This window comes from Ailuropoda melanoleuca, chromosome 11, assembly GCF_002007445.2.
Source record: "Ailuropoda melanoleuca isolate Jingjing chromosome 11, ASM200744v2, whole genome shotgun sequence".
Classification (NCBI taxonomy): domain Eukaryota; kingdom Metazoa; phylum Chordata; class Mammalia; order Carnivora; family Ursidae; genus Ailuropoda; species Ailuropoda melanoleuca.
The window spans coordinates 25,255,975-25,279,830 of record NC_048228.1 but is presented as its reverse complement, the minus strand read 5'-3'; the positions used below and the strand labels follow the sequence as shown (position 1 = coordinate 25,279,830).

At 34.0% G+C, this 23,856-nt stretch overlaps 1 protein-coding gene across 6 annotated transcripts in view; it reads right to left on the bottom strand.

Annotated features, from left to right (window-relative positions):
• TBCK (TBC1 domain containing kinase) overlaps window positions 1-23,856 on the bottom strand; it is a 205,471-nt gene that overhangs the window by 83,568 nt on the left and 98,047 nt on the right. For all 6 annotated transcript variants that reach the window (XM_002924293.4, XM_019804927.2, XM_019804928.2 and 3 more), the window contains 2 exons: window positions 10,502-10,538; window positions 9,263-9,424 (listed from right to left, as the gene is read on the bottom strand). In XM_002924293.4, the coding sequence (XP_002924339.1) occupies window positions 9,263-9,424; window positions 10,502-10,538 (199 nt within the window). The remainder of the gene's footprint in view (window positions 1-9,262; window positions 9,425-10,501; window positions 10,539-23,856) is intronic.

Sequence of the window (23,856 nt, the reverse complement as noted above, 5' to 3'; positions counted from 1 at the left end):
AAAACTAAACCATCTTTGCATCCCTGAAATAAATCCCACTTGATTACGGTGAATGATCCTTTTAGTATATTGTTGAATGTGGTTTGTTAATATTTTGTTGAGAATTTTTGCATCTATGTTCATCAGGGCTATTAGTCTGTAGTTTTCTTTTTTCTTTTCTTTCTTTCTTTTTTTTTTTTGTGTGTGGTATCTTCGTCTACTTTTAGTATCAGGGTAATGCTGGCCTTGTAGAATGTATTTGGAAGATCTCCTTCCTCTTCTAATTTTTTGGATAGTTTGAGGAGAATAGGTATTAACTCTTCATTAAATGTTTGGTAGAATTCACCTGTGAATCCACCTGGTCCTGGACTTTTGTTCTTGGTAGTTTTTTTGTTTTGTTTTTTTGTTTTGAGAGACAGAATCTTAAGGAGGCTCTATACTTTGTGCAGAGTCTGATGTGGGGCTCAACCTCACGCCCCTGAGATCATGACTTGAGTCAAAATCAAGATTCAGACAGTTAACCAATTGAGCCACCCAGGTGTCTCTGTTGGTAGTTTTTTGATTAATAATTCAATTTTGTTACTAGTAACTGGTCTGTTCAGATTTTCTATTTCTCCCTGATTCCGTTTTGGAAGATTCAGTTTTTAGAAATTTATCTCTATTCACAATATTTCTGATAGACCAAACGTGAGGGATTTTCTCTTACACCAACAACCAATTCTCCAACTCTTTGGATACCAGCTGGATGTCCTACAATTTAATTCAATTCTGAACAGTGACTACCCAGAATTTGCACAGACCCCACAGGTAAAGGGCTCAGTCCCACAAGACTGCCTCCGTTTCAGATGCTGGTCACAAGTCCCAGGTTGTCACCTATACTTCTGACCAACTGGCTATAAATTGTGGTTCCCACCATCCATTTCTCAGGTTAATTTATTATAACAGTTCACAGAACTCAGGGAAACACTTTACCTAAGTTTACCAGTTTATTATAAAGGATACAAATGAATAGCCAGATGAAGAGCTATATAGGGCAATGTCCAAAAGGATCCCAAGTGTGGGAGCTTCTGTCCCTGTGAAGATGAGGTGAACCTCCCAGCAAGTGGCCATGTTCACCAACCAAGAATCTCTCTGAACTCTTTAGGTATTTTTATAAAGGCTTCATCACATAGGCTGAGTGATTACTAACTCAATTTCTAGTTCCTCTCCTGTCCTAGGAGGATAGGGGATAGGGTTGAAAGTTCCAAGTTTCTGATCATGGCTTGGTCTTTCTGATTACAGCTCTTATCCTGAAGCTCTCTAGGAGCTCACAAAGATTTATCTCATTAAAAACAAACACTGCTCCTATCACCTAAGAGATTCCAATGGACTTAGGACCTTTGAGTCATAACCAAAGTCAAGAACCAAATATTAGAATAAAAGATGCTCCTTAGTATCCCTGCCATTCAGGCAATTACAAATGTTTTAGGAACTTGTGTCAGGAAGTGGGGGAAGAAACCAAATATATAGTTCTTATTCTGTCACTCCTGGGAATTTGAGGTTGGCTTAACAAAATGGACTGTTAATTAATGTAACTCTTCAGATAAACAGGCTAAGGGAGGAATACTATATGATTAGCATAATAGATGCTGAGAAAAATGTGACAAAAATTCAATGCTCATTAATCATAAAAACTCTCAACAAACTAGGAAAAGAAGGGAACTTCCTCAAACTGATAAAGGGCATTTATAAAAAATCTACAGCTAACATAAAGCTTAATGGTGAAACATCAAATGCTTTTTTTTTTTCTCTCCTAATAGTGAACCAAGACAGGGATGTACTTTCATCAATTCTATTCAATGAATTGATGGAATGAAGGTCCTAGTCAGTGCAATGAAGCAAGAAAAATAAAAGAAAGGCATAAAAATGGGAAAGGAAGAAATGCAACTGTCTTTCTTCTCAGACAATATGTTTTTTTTTTACATTTAGGAAAAAACCCTAAGGAATCTACAAAACTATTAGAACTAATAAATGAATTTAGCAAGTTTGAAGGCTATCATGGTTCAAAACTCAGTTCATTTCTATATATTATTGACACATAATTGGATAATAAATTTTAAAATTTGATGACCAATAGAATGAAAAGCATAAAATATCTGGGAATACATTTAATAAAAAATAAGCAAAATATCACACTGAAAACTATAAGCATTGTTGAGAGACATTAAGGAAGACCTAAATAAATGGAGATACATCATGTTCATGGATTGAAAGATTCAGTATTGATAAAACTGCAATTGCTCCTAAATCTGATCTATAGATTCAAAGCAATCCTAATCAAACTATGACCAGGTTTGTTGCAGATTTTTTTTGACAAAAACTCAGGCAATTTAATGGGGAAAGGAAAGTCTTTTCAACAAAAGGAACTGAAATAACTGAATAAATATATGGGACAATAAATAAACCTCCATATCAAAATCATACCACACAATGAATTCATCTGGATAATAGACCAAAACATGAAAATTAAAATAAGCTTCTGGAAGAAAACTTAGAAGAATATCTTAATGATTTTGAAGTAGGCAAATATTTCTTAGGGAGGGTACACTATCTGAGGATTCTGGCTCCTGGATAAAAATCCATAAATGATTTTTCAGGCTCAACCATAGGCAATTACAAACGCTTTACCTGGAGGCCTCATGAGAGAAGGCTGCCCTCCTCACACCAGACTTCGTACATAGCCGATGCACTGTAGTCTCTGAAGGCAGTTGCTGTCGAGGACTCAGATCTCCTTGGCTGACCACGCCGTTAAACATATCTACATTCCTAGTCCAGGCCCCAACACAGAAGTCTTTTATAAGCTGCTTTTGGCAGAGGTCTTCTTCAGAGACCTTCAAAGACTTCTTTATCAGAGGAAGATGAACTTGAAGATATTTCCTCCACTCTAACTGAGTACTAACTACTTCTCTATTCCAATTTGTTTCTACTCCACCCTTCCCGGGCCTCCAGGTCCATTAGATTGCAGGAACCTTTTGCTCCAGGCTCCTTGTTAGTTAGACCTTCAGATCTGTGCTGATCCACCTGACCCTCCACTATTCCATGTGGAAAAATAAAAATAACACATGGAGGAGTTGGTGCTTTCTTCTGTTTAGCCTCTTGCATATTCTATTGCACTAAGTAATTATAGACTTGACTGTTAGTTTAATTTTGGTTTGTTGTCTTAATTGCCTATTACAACAGCTGGCTATCAGCCCGCTGGAGCTCAGTTCAGCCCCTGACAATATAACCATAAAAGAAAAAACTGATAAACTTCATTAAAATCAAAATTATCAACTTAACAAAAGACAGTTGAGAAAACAGAAATGCCAAGAACAGATAAAACTCACACACATTAATGGAACAGTGGTTGTTAATGGGGGAGTAGAGATTGACAGGAGAGTGACATCAAGGAATTTTCTGGGGTAATGCAAATATTCTATATCTTGATTGTTGGGACTTGTGACCGGCATCTGAAACGGAGGCAGTCTTGTGGGACTGAGCCCTTTACTTGTGGGGTCTGTGCAAATTCTGGGTAGTTACTTGTTATTTACATAGATATTTATTACTGTCAAGATGTATTGAATTGTACAATTGAGGCCTATATATTTCACTGTTTATAAATCTTATATCAATTAAAAATATGTTTAAATATTGAGAGAAACAGACAAGAGAAAGCACAAGGTCTTTGTATCTTCTTTTCCTATAAAGTTTTTTTGTGTAAAATTTTCAGTTGGACTAGAATGGAGAGGCTAGGTATGGAGTTATACTCCATTTGTTCAATTACATAGCATCATTTATTATCTATTAAAAACTCTAGAACATTTGAATAATTTTATTAACATCCAAAACCGTAAGGGTGATCTGCAACCCATTAATCTACCTATCTCAACCACAGATATTTTTGACACAAATTATTTGTAAGAAGGTGAGAAGAAGTATTGATGTTCTAAGACATGAAAACATCTCAACAATAATACAATAGAACTCTCACTGCTGAACAAACAACTATAAAGTTGCTTATCTTACTAACAGAAAACAAGGTGAATGGAATAAAATATGATTATTATGAAGCATTCTCTACAACATAAATCATAAGGACAGTACTCCCTGACATCCTCAGGCTGACGGAACTGCTATCACCATTTAATATACTGAGATGAAGTATATTATAGTGGGCAGAGAAACACAGATTCAAGACCCAATAATCTTGAGTAACTCACCGATTCACCTTTTAACATTGTAATGAGTATCATCTGTAGTCCAAAGAACACACAGATAGAATGTTATTACTAGATAAGAGAATTCTAAAACATAAGAAAATGCAGTGAGAGACCAATTTACTAAGATTTTGTAGGTGCTAAAGAGATAGCATCTGAAAATTCTCTCGGGACTTTGCCATGTAAATTATCATGGTATAAAGAGCAACAAGTACTCTTTTACCAGATTCTTGAACTTATCACTGGCCAGTTGCTCTCTTTTCATTCTTTGGAATCATAGCATTTTAGAAGTGTCCAATCCATTCTGCACGCTACACCCAGAATCATTTTTCTAAAATATAAATCTAATCATGTCATTTTTCTGTTTAAAACTTTCCAACTGAATATGGAATAAACCCCAAATTCCTCAGCATATTATAAGGTCCTCATAATCAGGACTCTATTTCATCAATTTCTGTCACCATTATCAGTGCTATTACCCCAGTCCATTCGCTCCAATGTCTTTATCTCTCATCCTACCCTCTGGTCACTCTATTAGTATCCTACTTAGAGTTAGATGGTCACACAGTTGCACACCTCCTATGCTACATTCTAAGCCTCCAGTGCTTTTTCCTCATCCTCCTATGGGGCTGTCTTATCCTTATGTTTATGGCCTCAATGCACAAAACTGTGTCTGTTATATAATTGTTTTTTTTTTTTTAAAGATTTTATTTATTTATTTGACAGAGATAGAGACAGCCAGCGAGAGAGGGAACACAAGCAGAGGGAGTGGGAGAGGAAGAAGCAGGCTCATAGCAGAAGAGCCTGATGTGGGGCTCGATCCCATAACACCGGGATCATGCCCTGAGCCGAAGGCAGACGCTTAACCGCTGTGCCACCCAGGCGCCCCTGTTATATAATTGTTTTTATTAGGACAAGTATTGAATGAATGACTTAACTTATCCTAAGTTCTCCCAGAAAGTGGTCAAAATTTCTTGACAACCAATTCATCCACTTTAGGTACTTCACACAGCTCAAAACCATTAAAGCAAAGTTGCTAAGTCTCATTGATCAATATCATTGAATGTTTCTAAAAGTAAGTCTACTCTTGCCTTTCCTTTTTGTTCTAAACACGGTATTTTTCACAAGCCCACATTTACTGCGGTTTAGCTTTACTGACATCATTATATACCTATATAATATTTCTGGATGATTTGGATTTGTTTTGTGCTCCTTTCACATTCTTAGTTCAATTCAGATGGACACTATAGCAGAACAATATCAGACAGGACAGAAAGAAGTCTGACAGACATCCTGTAATTGGGCTTAAAAGATAGTAACCTTGGAAACTGTATTCATAACACCAAGTGGCTAATAATCAGTATTGGATGCCACTATGAAAAACGCAGTATTTCTTCTAAAAATACCTTGCCACTATTTTTAGATTGTATAAGAAATGGCATGTAGACTGATTTACATTTATCTCCCCTAGTACTAAAATGACATATGTATCAACACATGTGAAGAATTTTAGCCACATTTTCTAGCATCATTTGTACTTCCTCAGAAGGTAACATCCCACTATATAATCTATTACAAGGGAATAGGATTTGGGAACAATTTTTGGCAAAAATATATCTTTCTGCTATGGTCTCTCTTCAAGAACTAAAGAGTTAGTATAAAGTGATGGAAAAGAGGGAGAAAGGAGAGGGAACTTATAGAGATTGAATGTTACATGTTCTTTAAGTGTTTTTAAAATATTAAATGCTACATATACTTTGAAAGAATAGTTATGGATATTGCGTACCCAGTACCGGATTTTGTATCAGGTGCATGATGCATGTTATCTTTAGTGCTCGTCATAACACTAAAGCAGAAATTAATGCGCCAGAACTGGGATGTGAACTTGCATCTATGTTATCTACAGACAGCTCTCAGTAGGAACACCCCCCTGAAAGTTTCTCAGTTCACACAGGTAGTGTGTGGTGGAGCTAGGACTTAAATCCTTATCTGTCTTGACTGCAAAGCCTGTGCTATCTACTATATTACACTGTCTCTGAGCAATGAAAGGAAATACTCTTCTTAGTCAGAATTACCTAAGAGTCAAGCCTTGACTTCTTAGGTAATTCCTCAATTGCTTTTGCTAACCTGGATATCTGTATGATTGATACCTACTTTAATAATTTATAGAAAGAGCCAAATGGGATGATTGCTGCATTTATACCACCAATAGAAAAGCCTGTCATGATAGAATGGAAAAGTGAAAAAAAGCATAATGATGATGATGACAATATTCATAAAAATAATCACTTACATAGCACTTGCTCTGTGCCAGGTACTGCTCTAAGTTGTTTCGATATATTTATTTTACACAACAACCCTATGAGGTAGGTAGTTTTATCATTCTCATGTAATCAGAGTTAAGGAAACAAGGTTAGGTCATGACCCTAAGGTCACGCAGCTATAACTGGTAGAGCCAGGATCTGAAACCCAGGTGAACTGGTTCCACATTCCATGCTCTTTAACAACTAGAGCTATTGAGTGTCTCTTTGTAGAAAGAAACAACTAGAAAGGACAATTAAAAAAAAATGCAATCCTATTTTTTGTTCACAAGGTTACCACCTGGGTAGTGTTTCCATCATGTTACTGTCAATAGATGTTCAGAAGCAATCGGCTTCAGCAAAGAATTTAGTTAAATTTGCTGTTTGCTTATGCTTTTAAACTTAGTTGAGTGGGGATTTCAGTAAAGTACAACATATTTATTGAGTTCAAACCAATGTTTTATCCTATCCTGTCTTCATCTACAAAGTCTGTCTCAAGAATTAAAGTGAAATATACAGTTAGCCTATCTATCCTTTTTCTGTAGACTTAGAAAGATTGCTTCTTTTACATATGTTCCAAGCTTATGTCACATAATATTTTCCTTAGAAAAGGCACGTTCAGTGTGTTTGTGTGTATTAATCTGGATTCACCTCTTAGGACTTCCCATGATCACTTCCAGTTCTTTCAAGCATCAAGTACAGTTAGGAAGCTCAACATGATGGAAAAAGAGATCTCTTTAGATCTATTTAAGAAAGACATCCCAAATAAGTCCTTTGATTAAAAATAAAACACAGGTATACTTTAGGGCAAGGTCTACATTTAGACCCTTTCTGGTTTTTTTAAGTCATATTTTTATTATAATCTCTTGGGGAATTATATACAGTGACCAAGCAAATAATGAGCCAGAATAATGGCACTAAGGATCAAGGCAATTCACATCAACAGAAGGCATCCTATTTTCAAAGTAGGTAGAGTTTACCTTTTCAACGAGTCAGGCTTAACAAATGTATTCTTACTTTCTGATTTCAGAAATAATAATTTTATTTTAATGGACAAGCAGAGTTACTGTTAATATTCCTATACAATCTGACAACAGATTCTTTTACCAGTGTTTAACGGTGCATTTATGTATGAAATTGGAAAGGCGTTTAATTTGCTTGATTTCAAAATGCACAATCAGCATTTCTGATTTTTTTTTTAGAAGTGACCAGAAAAATTCTCTTAATCCTAATCAAACATCCTCTGTTTACTTTGGCCTCTGTTTAAGTTGGGAATGAGAGGAAAACATCTGCAGGGTACAGACAGTGTTCCTAGTTCATGAAATCAGCTTCTTTATTACTATTCAACACCAAAAGAAAAAAAAAATAGATAATCTGATTTTCAAGAGGAATCTCCCAGAAACAAATAATATAAGAACTAAACTACTATTTGCTCATATAAAAAATAATTTAAGTTTGGTAAGTTAGAAAGATGATGGCGATACTTTGAATTTGGGGGAAAGACGGAAGGAGAAATTTTATAATAAATAAATAAATAAATAAATAAATAAATAAATAAATCCAAGCATTTTTGTTATTTTCCCAAAAGGATGAAGATTTTCAACAACAGAGAGATAGTGAAGTACTAAATATAGATCATTCACTAAAGATAAAAATCAGGGTACGTAGCAGTTTTCTTATTCCTCTTGAAATTGCTTAATAAATATGTAATCTTAAGGTAACTTTCTCTTTTTTTGAGTATTTTAAAATTTTTTTCTCATTTTTTAAAATTTAAATTCAATTAGTTGACATATACTGTATTATTAGTTTCAAGGGAGAGGTCAGTGATTCACCAGTCTTATATAATACCCAGTGCTCATTACATCACATGCCCTCCTTTCTTCTGTTCTTTGTTTTTTAGGCAAATTTATCTCTTGGATAACCTTAAGTGCATTTATTACCAGCAGTCACTTGTACCTGCCTAAAACTATGAACAACAATAAACTAAGCAGAAGGTTTGGAGTCAATGAAATGCTATTTGAAGAAAGTAGAATTTTTCTACCTGAAAAATGTTTTGGTTTCTGCAAAAACACAGTTTAGTTTTTCAGTTCCACAGAATGTTATAACCTAGGTAATCACATTACTTTCATCTTTGCAACCACAGCAGCAAAGCTTAGACCATAGTTGCATTCCCTATTTCCACACTTAGCACTTAACACCTAGATTTACAAACTCTTCACTTGTGAATATAATGTATAGCTTAACTTACTATCCCACATTATATGACATGGAATTTCCCAGGAGTGTTACATGCCCTCCCAAGGGCACAGTGTTTCCTTTCCTCAAACTGTCCAATGGTTAGTAAGCAGCTATGGATAGGAGAGAGCAAAGTTCCATGTGGATTACACCTTTGTGAAAATATAGATTCTCAAACACCTAACCAAGTAGCCCTTATTGACTCTCTATCAGCTGAAGATAAACTGGCCTGTCCTAAGATTAAGGCAAATATGTTACTGCCCCCAGGTCTTTTACCCTTCTGTTGGCATTACTGACTTGAAAGTAAACCACAGCCATCCAGTATGACCCAGCTTTGTACCTACAATGCTGGAACAGCAGATGTGGCAGTATATGAGCAAGAGAATCCAGAGAAGGAAGCTGAGGCTCAAGAAGAGATTCGGAAAACTTGGATGATTTTTTCGCAAATTGCTATTAGACTCATCATCTTATAATTACATTTCATTTCGTGATTCTATTTATTTATATCTATACCTGGTAAATCAGAGAAGAGAAGAATGCACTCATTAAAGCCATTAGCCAAAAGCCGGTCCCGTAGCTGCTGGAGAATTGCTACTCCAATACAGAATGGGAAAGAGGAATTCCCAAGGAGTAAGGTATCCCAGAGGTGGAAAATTTTGTGCAGTGGAAATACATCTGTAAAATAACAAAATATAAATACATTAATTTAAAAAAAACAAAATAACAAATTAAAACAATAACAAGCTGTTTTACTAGGCATATGACAAATGCCTTATGGTCAAAACTGTTTCAGAACAAACACTACCAACTTTTTATAAAATGTTTACTTGGTTTTATAAAATGTTTATACACACTATTTTTGGTTTGGTTTCATAAAATGTTTATAAAACTATTTTTCTATAATATTTATTGCTTCCTAAGGCATCTTTAAAAATTGATAATCAGACTGGTCAAATAGATGACATATTTTAACCTCCATCATCAATCCTGGTATAGTTGTTCCACTCATTATATTTCTTCCTAGAATTTTCTTGTTATACTATTCTCACAAGTTTATTTACCTGGATGAGATATAGTCTATTTTAGATTGAGTATTGTTACATTTTTATTGCGCATTCTAAATAATTTCTTTATTAAGCTCCCATAAAAATTTTATCCCATTTTTTGCAACTTTATTTTTTACATTTAATGATACTGCGGATATCTTTCCAGGCCAATGCATACAGATCTACTTTAAATATGGTATTCCATTTATCATTTGTACCCATTTAAACAGAATGTCCACTATATTAACACCTATAATTGATTAAACTATTATATATCCACATAATCTGTTTAATTTCTAGAAGAATCCTAGGTTTAGAAAAAGAAAAAATATTAGTTATTAGAGGATCTCTAAAAATTGAGTCTGATTTGGTTTGTAAAAGTTGCCTTTCAAAAAACTCAATGTAAATACTATAGTTAATGTTTATTTCTTTTTCAATAGAGGGCAGAGATTGTATGAATGTCACGACATGTAAGACAGGCATCCTATACATCACTATGGAACACTCATCCTATGCAATACTCTTTTGATATTCATCAGTCAAAACAATTCAAATTTCTCTCTACCCAACTCTACTGCATTAGAATTACGTAAGGATGCTTATGTAATTATATGTTTAATACCACTGTAGCTATAATATACCTGGGAAGAATGGAGCTGCCCTTTTACTAATACGATATTGAAAGAAAAGGGAAAATGATACTTACGAGTAAACATGGTGAGAAACCAAGGGATGGCATAGAGCTATGGGTGGTAGAGAATAGGGGTGCCGGGGATGGATAAAGAAGAAATAAAATATAATTACCATGATTACCAATAAACTGAATGGTAAAAAATATTCAATGCTTTGGTCTACCCCACTGATTAAAATAAGAGTGAATGTCAATAATTATAATTATTATCACAAATATTCTTTTAAATAATATTATCTCTTACAAATGCTACAGCTGACACTTTTACCAAGGATTATTTCACAGAATGTCTTCATTTCATCAAGGAAAATACTCAAGACAATGCCTAACCCAAACACAATACCAGCAAGCCAATTCCAAGGGTGTACTTACTTTCAGACTGCATAAAAATATTTCTGGGATTTTAATGGTCCTTATCAGTGTGGAGTTACCCTTAGTGTTTTTGAGAATTGATAAGATGATATTTGAAAAATGTCCAAAATGTCTCATAAAAAGTTACTATGAAGCATATGCTTTCTAGTACCACTCTCTAAATTAATAGGAAGCTTCATAACAGACTAAAAGTAATAAGGTCTAGAAATGAAATAATTTGGTCTTTAGCTGAGCGACAAATTTATTTTCCTAAGTTTACTGTCTAGGAATGAAAATAAATACACACACACACACACGTACACATACTTTCAATTAATTTTTTGACATTTTGAAAGTGAGAAATCATTCTTAATTTCTAAAAGTAGAGCAAAATCTCCTTTATCAGTAGCAAGTATCAAAACTGAATAATTTATAGAAAAATCTGAAAAAGCTCTAATTTTATTTTACTCTCTATATGAATGCAGTCTGCCATTAGACAAAGATTTCTGTACTATCTATAGGGTTTAAATAAATATTCTTTCAGCACCTATCAATTATGAATTTACGAGTAGAGTTGCATATGTCTTTGCGTAGCACACCATTGAGTATTTATGCTATCAAAATGCCAGTCAAGAACCCCAGGTACAATTATACACTACATCAAAATCTAAGTACTGTATGGGAAATAAAGCTCATTGTTCTCCACAAGATCATTTATATACATTGACACATAGTTCTTTCAGGCGACATTATAAAAGGGAAAACTGAAGAGTATAAAGGTATGTGACTTCACTGTAAAGAGTATAGGCTGTAGAAAACAATAAAATATAACAAAATCCAAACTCTTCAGCTTAGTTTAAGTTTAAAAATAGTAAATATTAGTTTCATCACTATTGTTTATCTTTTCTTTCTTTAAAGGACATGACATAAATTATATCAATACTTCTACCCTCCTGACCAAAGCCAATTATTTGCCATTAGGAATCTTAACTGAATTACTTCAGCAACAAGCTAACAATCTGTTTTCCCACATAGTGAAGAGGGCATTGTATGAGGAAACTATGCAAAGTAGGGAAGGAATCACTTCAAAAGATCGGAGGGAAAACTTGCCAGGCTCACACAAAGCCAGGGATAGTTCATCTTAATACCAGTAGGAAAAAAACCCCAACAAACTAATAAACAAACAAAAAGCCTGTAATAAACAAGTAATTGTGTAGAGTACTCAAAAGAATATTGCCTTAGTAATATTAGCAAAATTATACTCCCAAAGTATGCTGCTGTGGTCTTACTAAATAAATCGTAGAAACAAGCTTTCAAAGGATCAAATTGTTTCAATGTTAGTTAGCTAGATCCCAAAATAAAGCTCAAGAACATTTATAAGAATATAAAAACATCCAATACTGAATAAGGTAAAATTCACAGTGACTGGAATCTAATAAAAAAAAATACAAGTAGTAAAAAGTAGCAGAAAAAAGTGATCCATAATGAGGAGAAAAATAATTCAATCAAAATGCACACAGAACTGACATAAATGTTTGTAATACCAGGCAATGATATTAAAATACTTTTTATAACTGTATTTCATATGTTTAAAAAGCTAAGGATGTTTATATTAAGTAGAAACATGGCAGATACAAACACACACACACAAACAAAAAATTCAAACTTTTAGAGATGGAAAGTACACTATTTGAGATTAAAAAAACATACTGGATGGGATTAAGAGCAGATCAGACATTGATGATGAAAAAAGTAGTGAACTTGAAAACATCGAAATAGAAAGTACCCAAAATGAAACAAAGTCAGGAAAAAAAAAGGAAAAAAATAAAAACCCTAAGCATCAGTAAGCAACTTCAATCAGCTAAATATATATGTTATTGGAGATACGAAAAGATAGAGAAAAGATGAGAGGGGACAGAAAAAAAATATTTGAAGCAATAATACCTTGAATATTTTCCAAATTCGATGAAAACTATAAACTAATAGATTGAATAATCTTAAGATCACCAAACACAAGAACCATGAAGAAAACCACACCAAGGCACATCATACTCAAATTTTTCAAAATCAGTGGTAAAGAGAAAAATCTTACACCATAGCTAGAGGAAACACACACACACACACACACACACACACACACACACACACACACACACATTATGTAAGAGCAGCAATGAGAAAATTCTTCCAAAAAAATGTTTTCTTGTCAATGCCCAACAAATGACAGGGCAGTAACATTTTTAAAGTATAAAAAAATCTGTCTATGTAGAATTATATGCTCAGCAAAAATACCTTTCGAAGACAGAAGGTAAAATAAAGACTCTTTCACACACATAGAAACTGCAAAAGCTCATCACCAGCAGGCCTGTACTATAAGAAATGCTGACGGAGTCTTCCAGGCAGAAGGGAGATGATACAGATAGAAATCTGGGTCTACACAGAATGAAGAGAAACAGGGATTGTAAATGTGTATGTGGTTGAATATAAGGCTTTTATTTAAAAAAAAAATCTTTAAAAATAGTTGACCCTTTAAAGCAAAAATAGTAATTTATTGTGGGGTTTATAACATATGTAGAAATAAAATTTAGGACAGCTATAACATAAACACTGGGAGGGGAAAATGGAAGTATATATTATAAAGTATCGCACTATCTGTGAAGTGGTATAACGTTACTTGAAAGCAAACTGTGGAAAGTTAAAGAATTATAATAGAACCCAGAATTTCTTAACTTCATTACTAATCACATTTTAGGTTAGATAACTTTTGGTTGGGAATGTCCTTTGCATTTTCAAATTATTGCATCAATCCAGGCTCCAACCACTAGATGCCAGTAGTATTCACCCAGTTTTGTCAACAATGTCTTCAGACATTGCCAAAAATCCTCTGGGAGGCAAAAATGCCTGTTTGAGGACCACTGTATAAATCCTAAGGAAACCAGTAAGAAAACACACGAGAGTCATAGCTAACATGTCAACAAAGGAGATAAAATAAGATCATAAAAAAATCCAATTCAAAGAAGACAGATAAAAAGGAAAAAGAAAACAAAGAATTGATGAAATAAATAGAATAAAAATAGCAAATGGTAGATTTAAAGGCAACCATATCAGTAGTCACAAAAAAAGTCAATGGCTGTGATGGTTGATTTTATGTGTCAACTTGACTAATATGGGGTGTCCAGATATAAGTTAAACACTATTCTGGTTGTGTCTTTGAGGGTGTTTCTGGATAAGATCAACATGTGAATCAGTTGACCTAATAGTGAAAGCAGATTGCTCTCCCTAATGTGAGTGGGCCTCATGCAATTTGTTGGAGGTCTAAATAGAACAGAAGTAATACTTTTATTAGTAATACTAATAGAAGACAGGGTAAGGAAGAACTCACTCTTCACCTGACAGATGGGATATAGCAGTGAACAAAACATAGTTCCAGCCTGTACGGAGCTTACAGTTCATAAGGGCAGTAGATTTTCATTACATATTCTCAATTAATTCCATTTAGGTTCTTGCCTTGACCTCACCACCAAAACTGCTTTTAGCTTCATCATAAAAGATTTCCATGTTGCTAAATCTAATAGCCAATTTTCATTCTCAATTCTTCTTTACCAATCATCAGGGTTCGCCATAGTTAACTACTCTTACCTTCTCAACCCACCTCCCCCATTGACTTCTAAGATACCACCTTTATCTATTTCTTCTTACCTGACTGTTGCTCCATCTCCTTTGTTGGCTCTTCTTCAATCTTCCTGACTAAAATATTGGCATGCCCTATTTTCAGTTCTTGGACTTTTTCTCTTTTCTATTTTTCCCCGAATGACTATACATAGTGTGAGGACTCCCCCCCCATTTTTATAGCTCTACCCCTGACCTCTCCCCTGAATTCCAAAACCATGTCTAAACGCCAGCTTGACATTTCCACTTGTATGTCTAACAGATATACATAACATATCCCAAACTGAGCTCCTTAGACCACTTCAAAAATCTGTGCCTCCAAGTAGTCTTCCAAATCTCACTTAAGAGCAACTCTGTTCTAATTGCTCAGGTAAAAAGTTCTGGAATCATTCTTAACTTCTCTTTCTCCTACATTGTACATCTGTCATCAGCAATGCTGCTGGCTCTACCTTCAAAATTTATCGAAAGAATGTAAAAACTGCTTACCAACCCTACCACTAATTTCCTGATTCAAGCCCCTCTTGCCTAGATGACTACAATAGTGTATGACTAATCTTTTTAAATTCCATCTTTGTTCCTCCTTGGGTTTCTCTTACTATAACAGCCCAGAATGATCTTGTTAAGATGTTTAGGTGGGTACATATCATTCCTCTGGTCAACAGTATCCAGTGGCTTCCCACCACTGTAAAAGCTAAAGTCTTAACTATGCAATCTGGTTTGATGTAAAATCTTGTCCTCTTTGACTCTTATCTCCTTGTTTGTTGAGCTCCAGTCACACTGATCTCCGGGCTGCTTCTTCAACAGCCCTGGCATGCTTACACCTCAGGGCTTTAGCACTTGCTGTTGCTTCTGCTTCCATTGCTCTTTCCCTCAGTTCCTTAAGGCATTTATTCAAAAGTCACTTTTTCCATGAGGCTTTCCCTGACTTCCTTTTCTCCTTTCTTCCTCCCGTTCCTTCCCATCCCTTCCCTTCCTCCTTTACTTCCCTTTTCTGTTCTCCTTCCGTCCTCCCTCTCTACCTCCCTCCCTCCCTCCCTTCTTTCTCTCCCCACTCCCTTTCTCTCCTCTCTCTCTCTCAAGTTTTTAATTTCAGTTAGTTAAGTGTTATATTAGTTTCAGGTGCACAATATAGTGATTCAACACTTCCATGCCTCACCTGGTGCTCACCACAACAAGCATACTCCTTAACCCCCATCTTATTTAACCTATCCCCCCAACCCCCTCTCCTGACCATGTTATTTAAAAATTCAATTTCTTCTTCATCTGAGCACTTCACATTCATGTCCCTACGTTAGTTTTTTTTCCTCTTTAGTACTTACCACTGCCCAAACTATCACATAGTATATTTATCTTTTTTATTGTCCATCCCCCACTAGAATATAAATTCAATGAGGGCAAAGATTTTGTCTGTTTTTTTTTTTCCATTGACATACCCATGGCCTAGGAAAATGGGCAGCACATAATAGGCACTCAAATATTTGTTGAAAGATAGAATAAAATATATAGTGAAGATAACTGAAAGGGATAGATTAAAAGATCCAAATATGAGATTATACACTTGGAGAAGTTTTCAATAAATATGAAATAATGAGAGAATTAGCTAATATTCCTTGGGTAACATATATATATATATATCTCCTTCATATTAAATAGTGGAAAGTATTTAAACAACACTAAACTTAAAATTCTGAATTATATACTTATACTTTGACAACAATTATAAAAAGAGTTACTAGAAATAACTGAAATGAAGCATATTCTAGTAATATTTGAAAAGTAATAATTCAAGTTGAAAACATTTCTTTAGGTGCTCACCAGCACTAGTCATCTCTTACCAACTAAAATCAGGTAAATAAATAGGTAATATTTTCTGTGAAATGGTAGTGCCTGTTATTTATTCTTTCTTTATTTCTTCCTTTTAAAATTTTAACTGATATTTTAATCTTAAATAATTTCTTAGGCTATTGGTACATCTTCATAATACAGTCTAATACATGAGAAAGACAGCAGTATAACATAATTTTGAAAACTAGGCTGGTTCAGATTTTAATTTAAAAAATAGCAATTAAACAAAGAAATATTTTATTGCAAATATAAAAAAATACAAAATTAGTCTTGTTAAGTTAGAGATATTATTAGCTTTTCCTGATTTAAGGATGGAAACTGAAACCCAGTGGAAAAAAATCATACATGCTTTAGCTATTTTCTCCGGATCATTAAATTATTCTGCTTTTTTTGGCCTAGTGGTAGCTAAGAGTCAGCTGAGTAAATACTGCCCCCTAGCTATATCAAGAAAGAATAGTGATATTTAACATTTCAGGACATCTTTCCAAATGGCCTGGTAATATCAAAATTACAAATATCAATAGGAAAAACAAAGGCTGGATGATCATTAACTTGATTTTGAAAAGCAGAAAATTATGGCTTAAACAGTTGTAAATGTATACCAATGTAAAAGATTAAAAAAAGGATGAATCTTCTGTCAAATGTATATTTATTTACATACTGCAATTGTCTCTTCTCTCTATTAATATTTTTAATTTATATTTTTACTTATTTTATGTATTATAAAAATTGTTATTTTCATTATTATATTTTATACAATTATTATTGTATTATAAAAGGGAGTCCCTTCTAGGTGACTTCCTTAATCTACCTTCCTATGAGCATATTGTATTTTCTGTTTTCCTCAAGTCAGAAGTATGCTTACATTTAAGTTACCTCTATAAAATACACATTGACCATCAGTCTGATGCCTCGTAATAACTCTCTGCATTAGGGAAATAAATATCTTGCCGCTCAAGAAAGATTGCTTAAAAACTAGCAGGTTTTTGTTGTTGTGGCTGTTTAGCAAGGATAGAAGAGTGTCACAGATTTTCTTGAAACTAGACTTTGTGATCTGGTAGTTACATATCTCTTTAAGCCTTTAGGGTAGTTGTGAAGATTAGTTAATGGATCTAAAATATTGGCAGAGGTTGTATCAGACATCAATATAGGAATTACAATGATCATTCTTAGTAACAGTTCAGAAACTTTTGTAATAAAAAATGTATTTTAATAACCCCAAGGGCAGAGCTCTTCTGAAGTCATCTAATAAAAGATTCACACACTCTGGAGTAAGGAGGGCAGGAGTGGAAGGTAAGGAGAAGGGAACCGTAAGCACTGGGAACTGTACATGTTTTACAGGTTGGGGTAGACTCAATAAAGGTGAGGCATAGCCTAAGAAGGCTAAAGTATTTACCCTCCTGGGGCTCTCAGAATCAACAATCCTCAGTCCCACCATAGCTACTTTGAGTTCACAAAATTTCAAATTTTCTTGCCTCAATTCTGTTTCTTCTACTTTCCAAATTCTACAACATCCTTTGTTTTGTCTAAGTCTGACTTACTATCATCCTCTTAGCTACACAGAGTACAACAAAGCTTGCTACGAAAGAAAATCCTTGAAAATCAAGAAAATGCTCCGTAAGATTTATATTGTTTCATTGTGCCACTCATTTTCAAAAGATATTATCTCCTTCAACGATGAAAAAAATGATGCTTTATGCCAAATCAGGGTAAATTCAGTAAAATGGGAAATTCAGTGGAATGGGAAAGGGTTTCGCATAAACAAAAAATATATATACAGTAAAAGCAAAAGCAGTACTAAACAGTTCCTTCTTTAACAGTATTCCCCATCTTCTATCTTTTTAGAATTCTGGGGAAATATCTTCTAAGAACAAAACCTAGCTTTATTTCCATAACCACCTTTACAGAATAATCAAGAGATGAAAATTATAAATCTATAAGATAACGGAGTGATTCACAGAGTGCTCTTTAGGATACTTTAAATAGAAAAAAAATACATTCTGATATTTTTGTGAACCAGTAACCTTTAAGAAAAAGATTGTTCTTAAAATAAAGCAATCAGCATTACTGCATTCTTATATATCAAAACAACTGTGCTAGGTACTGTGGCAGACACAAAGAAATGTAAACACCTGGCTTATATATATGAAAAGATTAGATAAAACAAAATAGTATGGAACATGGTGCTATTGAATCAATACCATCTAGACTCCTTGCTAGGGCTTGAAATCAAACTTAACTTAAATTTCCAGGGTATGTATTCCCTGTTTTCTGACAATCTGAAAGTTTTATCTGTATCTAAATCATCTGGCATTCTTTGACAGATTATTGATGGTGGAGTCCCCCAATGATAATGCAAGTGTATTTATTTATTTTTAACTATCTGGTAATTTGTTTGGTTTGAGACTTGAAACTTACTAAGAATCCAAGTCTTCAGTCCTTATCTAACATGTGCTCACATTGCATCACCATTTTTTGTAAAGCATTTTCATAGATTTCAACTTATCTAAGGCTCACAAGAGTCTTATGCATAGTCAAGGTAGACATAATTTAGTTTTCCTAATTTATTAATCAGCCACCTGAGGCTTGAAGTGAGTCACTACGCCACAATCACATGTATATAACTTTTAAAGTAGGCACTAGACTCCAGGACTTCTGACCGCCAGTCTATCGTTCTTTATACTACACAAGGATGGTAGAGAAGACAAAAATAAGCTGGGTTATAGGTATTTTTTTCTACATAACTTATTAATATTACACTGTATACTCTAAATTGTGGGTAAATTACTTCCCATACTTACTGTGAACACAACTAAAAATTTGGATCATTTCAGATCCAGATCAGATCCTTCCAGAGGAACACTTACAGAACTTTCTGTGATGAAGGAAATGTTCTACAGTTCCTTAAAAAATTTTTTTAAGCCTCAAATACTAATACCCCCAAACAATAATTAATATATGATAAACATTACTCTTGATATATCTGTGTTTATATAAAATTTTAGAGAAAAATATTCATAGCAAAATCTGGATCATATTACACTTGCTACTTTATGAAGTACTAGCTATAACTACACTTAAACTTAGAAGTGAGTAAAACATAAAACTTGTTACTTCAAGAGATATTAGTTTCTGAAGATCTAGTTAAAGTTGATAAAAAAGGAACAGAAAAAAAACTTTTAGACTACATTTTCAAGCTTAAGAATTACCTATTGATAACCTGTTTTGAAAGATGACAAAATTATTATACTCTCTATCCCTTTTCTAACTTCTAACACCTCAATTTTTATATACTATTTTTACATTATTAAGGTTTATAACATTTAAATTCTATATCGTTACACAATTAATACAGTTGTTTAGTATTAGTCCTTCATTTAAATGCAGTAACCAGTTCAAGTTGCTAGTTTTATTTAACTCTTTCTTGGTTGGATTGCATCATCTATTTTCATTTTAATATCTCTAAAAGAATCTCTTGGGGATTGTATTTCCTAGATTCTTGGATGCTTAAGAATATATATATTGTACACCTAAAACCAATGGCACATTTTGTGTCAACTATACTCAAATAAAATTTTTTTAATTTTTAATTTTTTAGTTTTTTAAAAAGATTTTTTTTTTTAAAAAAGAGAGAGAGTATGAAGCACAAGCCAGAGGAGAGGCAGAGGGAGAGGGAGAAGCAGACTCCCTGCTGAGCAGAGACCTTAATGTGGGGCTGGATCCCAGGACCCTGGGATCATGACCTTAGCCAAAGGCAGAGACTTAACCTATTGAGCTACCCAGGCGCCCTTAGAATTTTTTTTTCAAACGCATGTCTGCTAAAAAAAAAATGCATGTCTGCTATATTTGTATTTGAAGGATGACTTGGCTATTACGAAATTTCTCAGTCAACTTTTGTTCTCTTGAAATTTTATACACAATTCTCCATGAGTGTTGCTATGAAATTTTACCTGAAATTCCCTTTGCAATTAGTAAGGTATATTTATCCTTTTCCATTTTATTCTGTATGATTTCCTCAAAACTATTTGTTATGTCATTAAGTGAGTTTATACTTTCATTCTAGTTTTCACTATTTTAATGAGACTCTTATTAATATAATATTCTCAAATTCCTCTGGGCTTCATCAGTTCACTTTTTATCTCCTTTTGTTAATCTGTATTTTTTGAGCTCTTTATTCTCTTGATTGAGCTCATTTTTATTTTTATTATATTTTTAAGTTTTTATTTAAATTCCAGTTAACATATAGTATAATATTAGTTTTAGGTGGCTCACTTTTTTTTAAGATTTATTTATTTGAGAGAGAGAGAGAGAGTATGTACACATGAAAGCAGGGGTGGGGTAGGGCCGGGGGGAGGGGCAGAGGGAGAGGGAAAGCAGCAGACTCCCTGCCGAGCGCAGAGCCCCATGACATCGGGCTCAATCCCACAACCCTGAGATCATGGCCTGAGCTGAAACCACAAGGCCCAACTGACTGAGCCACCCAGGCGCCCCAACAGGTGGCTCATTTTTAAAGTGAGATCAGACTTTAACAATAAGTAGAACAAGAACACCAATAATGGTTAACTCCTTAACACTGTCTACCTAGTTTGAATAGTTTGTATGTATTATCTCATTTAATCATCACAATGATCCTTTGACGTAAGATTTATTATAGTCAACATTAACAACAATAGGACTGTGTTTAGCTGGTAAGTTGAAGAGTCAGGATTAGAACCCTGGGCCATTTGACGCCAGTTTCTGAATGCTTTCTCTTTATATTGGTTTTCTCAAATTGTGTCACAGACTCTTGGGGATCTTCAACCCGTTAGGGGTCTACATACTCAAATCTGTTTTCACGACAATACTAAGGTATTTTTTGTTCTTTGCAAAGCCACTGGTGGATAAAACTGCTGGTACTTACTACAAATCAAGGTCACGGCACTAAAGTGTAATAGTCAGATTCTTGTGAAAGATTAAAATTAACAATTTTATTGAGTACCTTTTTAAATGTTTCATGAGACAAAATGGGAAGTATGCATAAAACACATATTGTGTACTGAACTGTAAAGACTGTTTTGAGAAAAAGCCCTTGGGCAATCATTTGAGAAGTGAGTCAAGGGAGGTGCTTTTTCTTTCTTTTTTTTTTTTTTTTTTCAAGAATACCATTTTTTTTTCCTTGCAAGCATGACATATAAACAATTATTTTTTCCAGGCTTTCATATTAGGCAGCTATTTCTCAAAAATGAATGAAGTGAGCCTAACACTTCCAGAAAAAATTCTAGCAGTCAGGTGAATATTAAAATTTTAGAAAACTTGTTTCTACCACTGTGAGCTTGGCAGCTTTCCAATACTTAATGATTTTTTTTGGATCAGATCAATGGTCATATTAATGCATGTGACTTGTTTATATTGTATAATGAAATGTTTTATGGTTGGAAGATCTGCATAATTCAGTGAATCACTATTTTAAATGACCAACACATGACATTACAAAATCATGTGTGGGTAAAAGCCAAAGTGCAAGACAGACTGATCGATTTAAATGGAACAGAGTATGAAAAGTTCATTGGTATGGTTTTAGACTGCACACTGCAACTAAGCTTTAAGAAACTACCACTGTCTGTAAAGGCCCTTTGCCAACTACATGTCTGTGTAAGTCCTAATTTTCTTCATACACTTCAACCAAAACAATGATTCACAATAGATTGAATTCAGAAGCAGATATGAGAATCTAGCTTTCTTCTGTTAAACAGAAACTGCAAAAATGTAAAATAATACCACTCTTCCATTATTTTTTTTGGAAAACAATTATTTTTCAGAAAAATATCTTATGTGGTTAACATGCAGTGGATTTGCTGTCATTTTTAAATAAATTAATATATAAATATTTTTTAAATGTCTTAGTAAGTATTGGTAGATATAACCCACATAAACAAAAACTCTTTGGTATCCTTGGTCCTTAAAGAGGTCTCAAGATCAAAAAGTTTGAAAACCACTGCATTATGCCATACTTCCTTTCACTTGTCTCTCAACCAGTAGAAGGCTACATTAGATTGGGAACAGAGTTGGGGAGATTCAAGTGAGGATTTACTATATATAGAGAAACTTGCTGGATATTTAACTTGTGTGTATCTGCTCTTAGCAAGAAGTTACCAAAGTATTACTTTATCATTTCCTGTGAAATTAATAAGTCTTTGATTTCTAAGATATGGGCCATATCTGAAAGGTAATTAAACTCTCCTGGGTAGTTAAACTCTCTTGGGAGACAGAGAGCTCAATAAGCCATTTGTATTCAGGGGTCTTAATGAATCCAACGTCAGTAGAATGGGATTAGTACTAATACTGAGGACATCATAGCAGTAGCCAGACAAAAGGGCACAGGCTAGCACTTTGCAGATGGACTAGAACAGGTCAGTGGGGACGCTTGTTATGGGAGAGTCTAAATAAGGTACACTTTCCTAATTTATCCTGTAACCACATCTTGATAAAACCTAAAAAGCTCATCACCAGTAGTCTCTTCTGTAAATTAAAATCTAAAATTTCTTTCTGTAGCATTAGCATGAAGAACAGGAATAAATGAAAGAACAAACAAATGAACAAAATAAATAAATACATAAGTATTTCTGAACAATCCTTTCATGCTTTCTGTTAGTACAAACTCAGCTGAATATAAATTTTGAAAAGGAAGGAGAAAATCAGTAGTAGTATAAGCATTCATTAAGATTGCAGTTAAATGACAATGGTTTTGCCAGCATACTTGCTTATCACTGAATTTCTTAGCTTTATCTTTAGCCGTGACAGTTGGTTCAAAAGGCACATATAGTACTGAAATACAGCCCTTATCATTTCTCTTAATGGCCACCTGACAACTTTTCATAATTTGCAAGCTGAATGCTATTCATAGCATTTCAGAAAAATAGTTTCCTTAAGAATGAAGAAACATATTTTTGTGTTCTTATTTCAAAGGCCTCATATATTTTCAGAAGCAGAAACATACACCAAGACAAAAATGATAAAAATCACCCTGGCCCCAATTTCGCGAAATACACATTACTTACCCTATTTATATGTAAATCACATAACTACCATGAGATATATAATCTAAGCATCACATCAGTGCACAATATTCCTAACTATTTAAGCTCCAACAGTGCTCAAAATTCAGAGTTCTGTGACCCACAGCAAATGGAAAGAAGCCAGAAATCACAATCTTTCCTGCAATGGGAGCCTGCATTTCAACGATGGAAGATTAATGAGAGCTTACTTTGATAGGATTAGTTATCGAGTAGGAAACTCAGTTCAGGATCTTATTACAAAAGTGCCCACCCCTGCCCTTGATGAACCTAGCCTGTATTGTTAGAGGTGCAGACAGTCGCCTAAGCAATTATTTTAAAGGTAGAACACTGAAGATAGTAAATTCAAGGAAAAAAAACAAAAACACACTGCACATACAAACTCCTGAAATGCAACTAAAAATATGTGATTATTAATAGAGTAAGAAAAATGTTAGAAAAATTCTCCATTTC